The sequence below is a fragment of the Mugil cephalus genome, chromosome 10 (assembly GCF_022458985.1).
Source record: "Mugil cephalus isolate CIBA_MC_2020 chromosome 10, CIBA_Mcephalus_1.1, whole genome shotgun sequence".
Taxonomy (NCBI): Eukaryota; Metazoa; Chordata; class Actinopteri; order Mugiliformes; family Mugilidae; genus Mugil; species Mugil cephalus.
This window is the reverse complement of record NC_061779.1, coordinates 3,055,778-3,067,984: the sequence shown is the minus strand read 5'-3', so window position 1 is coordinate 3,067,984 and position 12,207 is coordinate 3,055,778. Positions and strand designations below refer to the sequence as shown.

Below are 12,207 nucleotides of genomic sequence, written 5' to 3'. Positions count from 1 at the left end.
CATGCACCTGCAGAATGGGAGCGAGCCGCACCGTTAGCTTCTCTTTTGCTAATACTGCAGCGTGTCTCTGGGTTTTCACCTGGGGATGGAACAGGCTCTCAACCAATTGCAGCCTTGTGATTGGTTTAGCAGCGATAGGGGCGGGGCCTACTGTGTACAGGAAGCTTAGATTGACAGGTCTCAGCTAGTGTGGCGCTCCGTGTGAAACTGTGCGCTGTTGAAGTGTTGACTGAAAGATAGCATCTCCTGCCTCCATATAATGTGTAGTATTTAAAGAAATTTAAATTTATGGGGCAAAATTAAAAAAAATATATATATGTATATATATGAAAAATGTCTAATCAACCAAAGATTTTGCAACCCCCCTGCAGCACCTCTGTGACCCCCCTTTTGAAGAGCTATGATTTAGAAGAATCACCACTGCTTAGGCATGCCATTCAGTGGTTTGTTTCAGTGCTATTACTGGCTACCAGTGACATTCAAGGCTGCCTCTGTCAATTTTGAGATGCTGCGGACCAGACAGCTGATAATAAGAAAGGGCATGGCCACGACTCGTCCTCAGCTACCGTCCAACCATACCAGCAGGACAAATAAAACAAAACCCAAACGCCGCAAAGTAAAAATTTATGTGGCGTAAATTCCAAAACTTAAGCTACACGATGTATTTCTGTGCCTTTGTTTTATGACTTTAAACGCCTTGCACGTAAAAATAACCACAAAGCTAAACGCGGATATAAAAGCTATTTTAAGACTTAAAAAAAAAAGACAGCTGGATCATCTTCAAGGATTTATCAGTCCTGAGATCTGAAGGAACATCACAATGCCAAACACAGAGGCTTAAATTAGACACGCACAACAATGTGGGTGTGTGTGTTTGTGTACAAGCGTGTGTGTGTGTGTGTGTGAAGGTTGGTGGTTGCTGATTGAGGGTCTCTCTTGAGGTCGCTCATGAAACAGGAAACTGAGGGCGTGAGATAAATTAAGCAGGGGGAATTCAGAGAGCAGGTCTGGACACAGGCAAAGGGCCCGTGTGACATCCTCTGTGTTTGTGTGTCTCTGTGTGTGTGTGTTTGTGTTAGAGAGGACTGTCTATAAACTTGATGAACTGCCTCCCTCTATCCATCACTTCTAATCACACCGATCTCCTCCCTGCTCACTTTCACCAGAGCACTTGTACATTTAACATGAGACGCACACACACACACACACACACATGCAACCATTTATTAGTGTTGAAAGATCAGTGTGTGAAAAACTGTGTGTGTTTTGAGATAACATCCAAATAAATTAGAAAAAAAACTGCGCAGGTCATAAAGACCGTTTCCTTGGTCAACCAGGTGTCACGCGACAAGTGAGAAGGTCAGAATGTGAATGCGGCCATGTTGTTTTATTCATCCACAGGCACATGGTGTCATGAAAAATGAATGGGGTGCCTCTCATTTACCCCTAAGCCTAAATGGAGGCTTAAACCTCAGCGGGAAAAGGGAGAGTGCGAGGGACGGAGGCGTAGAAACAGATAGCGGAGATAAAAGTTGACAAAAAGCCTTGTCGTAATTTAACAGCGGCGACACAAAACAAGATGAATCACGTCCGTCAGTGATCGCACAAAAGCTAAAATTCAAGCGGGGAAATGGAAAAACAAGACGTTGTGTAGTCATGAAAGGTTGTTTTATTTGTATGATGGAACTGTATCTTGGGAAACATGACAGTCAGTGTTCTCCAATACCTACTTTATTTCATTTTATTTTATTATTCTCATTATTATTGTCTTGTTGTTTAAGTTGTCTGTAAATTGATTCTTGGGGTAAAGAGGCTCATTATATAAGATTATGCTTCTTTCTGCTCCCTTTCATTCGGATTTGGGAACATTTGTGTTCATATTTAATTGTATGGTTTTAATCAATGAATGAAATAAAAGTGAAAATAAGAAGAAGAAGAAGAAGTAAGAGTAGCACTTCTCTAAGATTTTGTGGAATACACTGGGTGAGGAAATCAAGCTCAGCGAAAATGTTACATAATTTGGGAAGAGCTATAAAGAGATGCTTTTCGCAATAGGTTTGTAAGGCACTTTAAATATAATTGTTATTTTTATTTAGCAGAGGAGTTAGAAAACACTGAATTCGAACTTTACCAGTAATTTACGTTACTTATTCGAAGTATTTTTATTTTTCTGTCTTGTGTTTCTTTCTCAGTTGTATATCTTGGATGCTTGAATTAAATAAATAATAAAAGACTGTATGTTCTTCTACAAGGAGATGAAAGAGCAGCACTTCTCTGAAGACAGGCAGCAAGGAACAAAGGTGGTGAATGTGGGTGAGAAATGAGAGACTGAAACACTGATCAGTGGTGTCTGGGGAAGATGTTCAGCCAGCTCGGCTCAGCTCGGCAACTTTTCACCTGCGTTCTGACACCAGCACCGTGGAGGGAGACGGAGACAGAGCAGAGCAGAGCATGGGGGAGGACGTGAAGGATGTTATTTGGCGAGGATCTCTCCAGCCTAGCAACTACAGCCAGCTCAAGGTGAGGGGAGGGGACAGTTGTTTAATGGAGATGTAGGAAGAAAACATAGAAACAAACGGTGCAATTCTAAGTGAAACAATAACACATTCTCATGAGTGATCTTGTGGACGACTTCACCCAAAGTATGGCATGTAATCAACGCCATCACATGATGAGATGTGCCAGTCTTTCAGTTCATTTCATAACATCGAATGCCTTCATGCATCATTCTTCTAGAGCCACATAATAAGAATATTTTACCGTCACATACGCGTAGGCCTACGCCTCCGGTGTGTATCTCTGTTCAGGTTTGGCCAGCGGCCTGAACATAGATGCACACATGCTGTTGCTTCCTGGCAACCTGCCTGATGCAAGAGCAGCAGCACAGGAACATGAAGGAAAATCTAGACAGACAGTAGCAACTGCCTGCATGGTAAACTGAGCCAAACTGCTGCTGTGTTGGAAAGTAGCTGCAGTAAAGCAAAAAAGAAACAAAAAGCTACGAAGTGCACAACAATTAGGACAGTCAGTGGAGGCTGAAGGTAAGACGCCCACTACTCTGCTCACATTGCTCCTTTAAAAAGCAACACAAACAAATACATCCGATCCACGTAGTGAGTCTGTCTCCTCCGTGTGATACAGTGCGAGCTTCTGCATTAATACTTTAAGCACAGCACAATATAGTGACCTGCAGTACACAGCATACTGACATAGTGACACATCCACACTTTCCTCATAATGTGCACCCGAACATCCAATCTGCAGAAATACTAAGCATTGCTGCAATGCCAGGACCCCCCCTCCCCGCCAGAAACAGCCCCTGCCACATTACGACCTGCCCCATCACCTGTTATATCATACCTTATATGGCAGGGAGCCCGTCAGTCGAGCAGCTAACAGCACGGCTTCCAGGGGTGTGAATCTTTTCCTCTCTTTTCCTGTGTCCCTGCTGCTGAGCACAGCATCTGACGCTGCATATGTCTAATGGCGACTGCTCTCCCACCCACCCAGAGTCTGGCACTTTTTCCCTCTGAATCCCTCCTTCCTTCCCTATCACTCTCTTTCTTGCTCTTGTGCAGTGGAAGGAGATGGGGAGGGGAGGGGAGGGGAGCGGAGTGAGCAGGTTTACATGTGTGGCGGCAAGAGACCGGCTCCTCTGCATCTTCCTGCGCCGCGAGACAATCGCGCTACGGTAACCTTGTCCTCCCTGTTTGCGTGCACAAGAATGGGAACGAGGAAGGGACTTAATTAGAGAAAGTGCAGTAAAGAATGCAAAGTGACAATTACATCATGGACGGCGAGGCAATGGAGCGCAGGCCTCAACATGCTTATTCAGCACAACAACCGCAGCCCTTATGCAAAACCGTCTTCCTCTCTTCATTTAGCATCCAGGCCGGAAAAATAAGAAAAAATAAATACGCTGCCAGAAGCACGCTGTGAGGCTCTGGCTGAGCGGAGGAAAACAACCAAAAGAGGGAGGGAAAGCAGAGCGTCAGACACAGCGTGTACAGGCCCCGGAGCAGATTCTGCTGTTGCCATAGAAACAGCCCGGCTGGGGTGAACGGGGGGCACAGGGAAGGGTGATGGTGATGCTACTGGTGCTGATGCTGGGTGAGGACACAAGAGGGGAGGGAGCTACAAACCGGCGGCGGCAGCCCTCAAAATAGAACCGGCTCAGATTTAGCTGCAAGGAAATTATCGTGTTCCATTAACGAACCGATCAGTCAACAAGTTGCTGACTGAAAAAAATATATATATATTTTAGGATCATATTTTCTGTATTTGTTGTGATTATTTTTCCTACAAAGTGTATTAAAGTTCACAGGGTCAACAGATCTAAAATGAAACAAAGCACACGATGAGTCACTGGAGGTTGAGGAACCAGATTGACCAGTCTGTAATGAAGGACTTTTCTGACCTCCCGAACGCCTGAATTCATCTGCACATTTTTCTGTACGATCAGAAATAGTTGTTTTCCGACAGAAGAGCCAAAAGAGGAAACCCCAGAGCTACTTACACCACCAGTCATTGAACCAACGTTACCGTCACTCTCATTACAAGCTGATAATAATAATAATAAAAAAACGCCTCTCTGTAATATATGATAGGATAAAGTTGAGGAAGTAACTTTATCTCGTAGGCCTTTCACACGGAACCATGAGTTACAACGGGACAGCTCAATAATGCCATATCAGACATCGGGGAGAGAGTCAAACACAAAGAGAGCAACTGGAGGGCAACCAGCGGTGATGTAATACCATCCATGTTATTTATTAACCCCGCTGCATAACGTCACCTGTGGCCACAGCCTTGAGTAGACTGATATAAAGCGGGCTCTTGATTTCACACAATGAGAGACATGACGGTGTTTGTTTAGGCCGCAAAGAGCTCACGTCACCCACGCATCCCATGCCCTTTACTCTGTGCCACGGGCTCTCTCATGAACTCAAAGTTTACATGCATGTGTGTGTGTGTGTGCGTGCCCGTCTCTTTTGAGTGTGTGCATCCCCTACACTCTGCAAAAGCAACCACAACAAAGCAGTGAGAAGGAACTCAGGGTAACACCATCAACACGGAGCTGCCAGAGGATTAGTGGGTCACCAATTTACCCACTTCATGGTAAAAGATAACACTGCTCCTGTGTTATTTTTCCTGAACCAATAAACTTACAATATACTTTAAACATCAGCCGATACCACGTACCAGTACAAGTACAATGTGCACTAATCCAATATCCGGTTCTACATTTTAGGACACATTAAAGTTTGTAAAGTTATTACTGGAATAACTATATTCAACTAGTACAGTAACTTAAAGTGTAGGACTACAAATTTGCATTTTTTGACATTTAATTGATTTTTTTTTTTTTTTAATTTTTGAGAAAACAAAATCAGTCCAGTGGCAAATAAAAACAAATATAAAACAAATAATTTTATGTATTTATTCTACTTATTTAATAAAACAATTGTTTGTCACGGTCATCTCAAATTCAACTTAAAACACTTATTTTTTAGATTCAGGTGTGTTATTCATAACGACATGTGTGACAGCATCTTTACGAGTAAAATAAATAAATAAAAAATAAAAACAATTACCGGTTGGTCCTGGTGGAGCAATTTACCAGCACAATACACAACACACGCAGGTTTAAAGACTTCTGGTGTTGTCTAATCAATACTCTCCCAGTGCGACTGCTGCAGATTGTAAGGGTCATGTAACAAAGTGGGACTACCCTCCGGATTCCACCGTAACAACAATTACGACACGAACACAAGTGCAAATAATAACCGAGAATCTCCGCCACAACAGATACAATGCCGTGAAAATAAATAGTGCATGAAGAGAGAAGAAAATGTGCGAACGCCTCAGATGTTGCAATTGATAGGGAGATGGAGCGCACAAAGAAATAGATGGGACGGTGCAGTTTGACAGCAGCAATAACAATAATGGAGGGTGAGCGGGCGCAGCGCGCTATAATAAAACGACCTACATTAGAAATAAGACGGGACTGCAACGCGACCAGAGGACGTTTGTACCTTTACAAACTCTGCGCATATTTAACACATGCGAACCTTAAATTAATAGACACTGGAGCAGTAGTGAGAGGTGTTATTTGAGGAAACCTGCCCTGCGTTGTTATGACGCGTGGATATGTCCGCATGCGAAAATGAACCACTCCATTGAACTGATCTGCAGCAGCGCGCAAATTCAACAGTAAAATAAAAATAAAATTAAATTAAACATTTTCCACCTACCTTCAAATGGTGTTTGGACAGATGTTTGTCGCAATTAGAGAATCGATTACTTCAGCCTGAAAGGGTTTAATTCCCCCATTATGAGACGTGCGCGCACATTAATAAAAGAGGAGGAGGGGGGGCACGGGCACGGGGGGCGCAGGCACGGGGGTCGGTCGGTGGCGAGCAGGAGCAGCCGTCGCTAGCGTAAGCTCGCTCCGAGCATAGCAACGCACTTGATATTAGCTAATTTCTGCCAATTTATCAACAAACGCGCACACACGGGAACTCACCTCGGGCTCCACGACGGCTGCTGCGTGTTATTCAGCTCGCCTCCATGTGTGTGGGGACAGCGGCGGTGTCTTCATGGGGGGTGGCCGGTGTTTACCTGGCGTCGTTGCGGGGGGACGGTCGTAACCCACAGCTGACGGAGGGTGACAGCACCGGGAGCAGACGCGGCATGGGAAAGCGCGACGGTGGTGGATAGATTAGCTTTGCTATGCTAGTTAAAAGGCTAAAACTGTTAGTGTGAATGTGTATGTTGAGGTGGTGGAGGAGGGAGGGGGGTGTTAGGTACAGGAGGTGCACTTTAGCACTTTCATGAACTAAAGCGATGAGGTCATGGTTCAGAAGGGAGAGGGGGGGGAGAAAAAAAAGCAGCCGTGGGTTGACGTCACCTCCAGCCAATCAGGAGCGGAGGCTCAGGGGCAAGGTGACGTCAGCCTTGTGATCCGCGGATTAAAGGGACAGTCCGACATTTTTTTAAAGGAGCCGCGCTCCTCCTTGTGTGGGAGTGTAAAGATAATAAAAGTGTCACACTAACGATGAAGGAAATGTTTTATTATTGTTGCGACATGCTGTAGCAATGACTATAAAGGATCATCCAGCAGTTAACAGTAATATTAAATTAATGACCTCATGCACGAACCCTTTCCTAGTGTGACATCAACTTGTGCACTCTTCGGTGTGACGCTAGACGGCGCTGTGTCTTTTTCCTGCTTCACTTTAAACAATGGCAAATGTTTCAGCCGAATTTCGCCAAACAAGTCATACAAATGTCTGTATCTCCAAACCTCTTCAGTTAATCATAGCGATTCTTTATTGATACAAATTAATCAATTTGAAAACGCAGAAATGGACAAACAGAAGGAAATACTAAAGCGGAAACACAGTACAACCAAGCGGACCAATCACAGCCTTTGCGCTCTGCATAGCTGCAGTGTGTAGTTACATTTCTCGGGATGAGAACGTCGGATACGCAGCGACGTCCGCGCAGGGTCTGCGTTAACGCATGAGCCTGTGCGTTACTTTATCGCAGAAGCATAAATTATAATTAAATTTGGAACTTTCTTGGTCATGGTAGCTTAGTCACACATAAAAGAAACACTCCTAAGAACATAAAAAGAAAAGAGAAAATAGTATAAGCAAAAAAAGAGTATAGAATTAGCAATCTTAATCATTAATAGTTTTCAGCCTGTGTTGAATCTGTGTAAAAAAAATAAAATTAAATAAAAAAAAAAACTTAAAAAGTTTAAAAGAAATCTTAGGGAGTAAGTTAATAAAACTGTGTAAATAAATAAAAAAGTATTTTGTTTGAATATGTATGTAGATATCAAAGTGCATAGTGGCTATGTGTCAGTGGTCTGGGGCAGTTGTATTTATTTTGTATTTGCAGTAGTAGTAGTAGTACAAACCCCTGGCCTCGAAAAAAAAACAGTTAAATCAACATTCATTCATTCATTTCCTAAATTCATCCCTGTTATTTTAAATGCTTAGTACCACAACATGCATGAAACAATTCCTGATTTATTGCAGGACTGTTATATTAAAATGCATTTGTGTTCACAAGTGTACCTAATGAAATGACAAGTTGACTTTATTAAAGACACATACTAAAAAATACATACTTTAGTTTCATTCTTGTCCCTCCAGGTGGCCTACTTTTGGATGGCAGTCCTTTTTTTTTTTTAGTTGTCAGGAATGTTATTACTTGTGTCAACGAGATTATAAAAAAATTACACATGTGATGTCAAAAAGATAAAATAAGGTCTAAACTAATTTACAGAGCAACACGTTTTTGTCTTATAGTGCGAAGTAGAACAATATTTCTGTCATACCTGCAGCATATAGGTCAAACGTAGCACACAGGTATTACGTAGTCTTTTAAATAGGCTTACACTGTTTGCGTAACAAACCATGAGCATTCGAGTGTTTCACTAAGCCTCTAGGTACAGGGACTAATTTAGATTTTTTTTGTATTGTATTTGCATTTATTTAATCTTCATCAAATGCACAAGACATCTTAATTGAAATGCATTTGTAAGCGACTGAGCTGTCCTCCTCCGAGCCTCATTTACATTCTGAATGTGCTCTTGAAGATAGCATTTTAATCATGTTCTCGTCGTCCTGGTAAAACCGTCCTAATTACATCATAAGATAATTCACTGCACTGCAAGCAAAAATAAATAAAAATGCACTGCAGACCGTTGTAACATTTAAATAAAATGCTGAAAAAGCAGAACTATAAACAAACAGTGTAATCCCAGTGTTTTTGATGATTTACTTAAGAACCTGAGTGCCCCCCCCATCCCCCTGTGTGGGAGGGAGCTTTGCATAGAGATGGTCCCCTGCTGTGATTGTATAGCCTATTTGGAGAGCTCACCTAAACTGCTTCCCTTTGTTAGTGCCAGTCTTTATCCGGTTAATGTAGCTCTGTTTCCAGTAAAATATAAAACACAGATACTTTATTTATCCTGAAGTAGCTTCGTCACATCGCAGCGTAGAAGAGGCCACAGGCAGCGATAGTCTGGAAGAACATGTCCAGCAGCTTCTGGCTGATATTAAACGACCTCCTGAGGAAATAGAGACGACTCTGTCCTTTTTTGTATACTCAGTCCAGTTAGTGATCCAGACATAGACTCACTGTATATGTCTGAACCACCTCTACACACTCACTGTTAATGTCTGTCTCAGACACACATGACGGTCTAGATAAATAAAACTGGTAATAACTGCGTGTTTGAGTTCTGTAAGACTTTTGAAGAATCACACACAATAAATAAACTCTCATCTATGGACTGTTGCACAGTACACAGGGATGATTTCATTGTATATTATAGTAAAGTCACCAATATGTAACAAATTATAAAACTAAACTTGGCCTTTCAAAGACAGAATTGCAAATAATGAAGTCCTCATATGAGTATTTCCTAATTAGTGAAGTTATAGCTCATTACCATTGATGAAATTTGTTACACATCATATTAAACTAGAAAAGTTAATAAGCATAACTAAAATTTTGTATGTTTTTACTCTTTACATGATCGGCACCAACTAATATCTAGTTAAGAAGATAAAAGTTTAAATCAAGCAGAATAAAAAGCTGCCACAATAAAACTTAACGTCCCCATATGGGGACGCTGGGTAATATTAAGATCTTTAGGTATTTGGGATTAGTAAGGAATTAGTAAGGAGTATAAAAAATAAGCATCATCTTTGAACTGGAAGTAGTTTTTTAAAAAAGAAATTATTTTGACAGGGATTATTTCAGTGTATATTACAATTTAAATCATCAATGTGAACTAAAATATAAAACTGGAAACGATGCAATCCCATTGTCCTCAAATGAGTATGTGTTAATTTGTTAAATTCAAACTAGAAAAATGAATAAACATTAATAAACAAGTGTACTGACCCTTTAGATATGAAGACAACAGGTCTAAATGAAGCAGAATAAGCTGCAACAAACCTAAAACACAATGTCTCCATATGAGGACGCCGGGTCTCAGGAGGTTAAAGGCCCTGGGAATTACATGACGTGTCTATTAATAACCATAACCACAATTAATAGCCAGGCGTGCAAGGCAATCAATGAATCTGAGTTGAAAAAAAAAAAAAAATACCACTTTGTGCACAGTGTCACATTCTTTCTGAACACTGAATAAAACAGTTGTAATAAGTGGGTGTTTGAGTTCAGTATCATCGGGTCTCTTTTGTTGGATTGAAAGCCTTTGTTCTGTTGTTCTGCCGTCAGTGAGCAAACAGACGAGTGTTTGAGCCGCCGGCTGCGTGCGCTGTTAGATTGCACACACTGACACTTAGTGGTGGAACGAGGGCCACTGCACTCTGTGCTTCACTGCAGCGCAACACAAAGCCGAGACCAGCCAGGTGTGTGTTTGTGTGTGTGTGTGTGTGTGTGTGTGTGTGGGTCAGAAAGACAATGGCACGTATTCATGAAAATCTACCTTTATTTGGATGCAAAAACTCACAACTTAAAGCGATACTGTAGCAGAGGAGAGGAATACTGATTGCTGGTTTGTTGTGTATGTCTGACTGTTTGGCTATTTCGTCGTCCCCCACGTTGATCATCAGGAGGGGACCGGGTAAGCACTGACAACAAGCACTCAAAATAAAAGCCTTTCAGTCAAGTGCGCTGGACGTTATCGGAGGATCGTGGCCTCTGCTGTCCAATTCTGTTCCTGTAAAAGGTCGGTTTGGCAGTATATATGTATATATATATATATGTATATATTTTCTTTTCTTTCCTCATATTGATGTTTAAAATTGGTCCAAGCCCACGCAGTTAAGACCGATCCTCTGATAACGTTCATGGCCGTTGATCTGAAGTCAAGATAGAGGTTGTTTGCTTTTTGTTACATAGAAAACTGTCTTCACTGTTTTAGCTGCCTTACACATAGCAATTATTTCTCGTGTTGTCAACGGAAAAAGTGGCCTTGAGTCACAGATGGAATAGAGTGGGGACTGCGTAGAAACTCAGTCTGAGGTAAAATTCTCCAAGAAAAACGATAAAAAAACGTACACAGAAAGCAAAGCATACTAAAGCGAAGCCTAAAGGCCCTAAAGTAATAATACTGAAGACTGAACGTAACCTATTTCTTTTCTGTACTGTAAGGTAACTTAGGTAGTTGTCACATTTTGTTCCCTCAAATCTTGCGATATAAACCGATGGTTTGATCCACAGTATGAGCTACATTCCATCATGGTGTAAACGGAAATATACACAAGGCATCTACTCGAAAGGATTGTATCAAAATGTTCTAAAAATATCTCTGGTTGGTTTCACAAAAGCAAACTGTATCAAAAGCATTGGCCGAGAGCAAGCAATATAATAGGCTTAAACCCTTTTACACAACAAAAAGCAGGACAACCAATCACGTCGCTTTTGATTGTGGACCTATGGAAGTCCCATACAGCACATGCAATCCATTTAACTCAACACAATCAAAACACAATACGAGGGGAGGGGGGGAGAGAAAAAAAAAAAAAGAACTATTACAGCTGAACATCAGAGAGACAACCTTAGTTGGTCTATTGTGCTTCATACAGATTAGGCCTGGCCTGTCTATACAACAATCATGGGCTTCTTACTTCACAGATGTGTTCAAGCTACTGTTGAAAGCAGAGGCATCGCAGAGCGTGAAAGTCTGAGGGCAACAAATGGGACATTTACAAGAATTTGTTGATTTTTTTTTATGTGTGTACATCATGTATTTGTGTCTCCGGAGATCTGCATTGATTTTCCTGCTGCCGTGATTCTGTTTGTGGGCCCCGTCCCCCTCAGCGTCCCCTCAGCGTCGCCGGCTCTGCGACGCCTCCGAGTGAACGTCTATGCGGCCTCAATGCAGAAGTCGTTTTACTGTAAACATGGTGGGCCATGAGGACTGCACAGGCAGCGTGGTAAAACTGTACTACTGTAGATTGCACAGAAATCCTAATTAACCTAATTGTTATACATTCCTATGTTCCATAACATTGCACATGCCTTTAATGAACACTTAGCACCATGCAACCTGAAGATGAGGTGACTCCTGAATGCATCAAAAGTTGAAACAGGCCTTCTGTAAAGATTTTTTTTTTTTTTACATTAGAAGTGAGAGTCAGAGTGAGAAAGAAAAAACACTTTTATATCAATATAGTGTTTAATATTTGATATTAGGCTGGCATTTGATTATCT

The 12,207-nt window shown here is 41.7% G+C and overlaps 1 protein-coding gene across 5 annotated transcripts in view; it reads right to left on the bottom strand.

The window, feature by feature from the left end:
• dusp8a (dual specificity phosphatase 8a) overlaps positions 1 to 6,789 on the bottom strand; it is a 44,513-nt gene extending 37,724 nt beyond the window's left edge. For 2 of the 5 annotated variants that reach the window (XM_047595749.1, XM_047595750.1), the window contains exon 1: positions 5,595 to 5,728. In XM_047595749.1, coding sequence (XP_047451705.1) covers positions 5,595 to 5,713 — 119 coding nt within the window. In that variant the 5' untranslated portion in view covers positions 5,714 to 5,728. Of the gene's footprint in view, positions 1 to 3,360; positions 3,485 to 5,594; positions 5,729 to 6,254; positions 6,390 to 6,526 lie in introns of those variants that run through there. The other 3 variants (XM_047595751.1, XM_047595752.1, XM_047595753.1) reach the window with 3 other exon arrangements.
• Between the last annotated feature and the right edge of the window lie 5,418 nt (positions 6,790 to 12,207).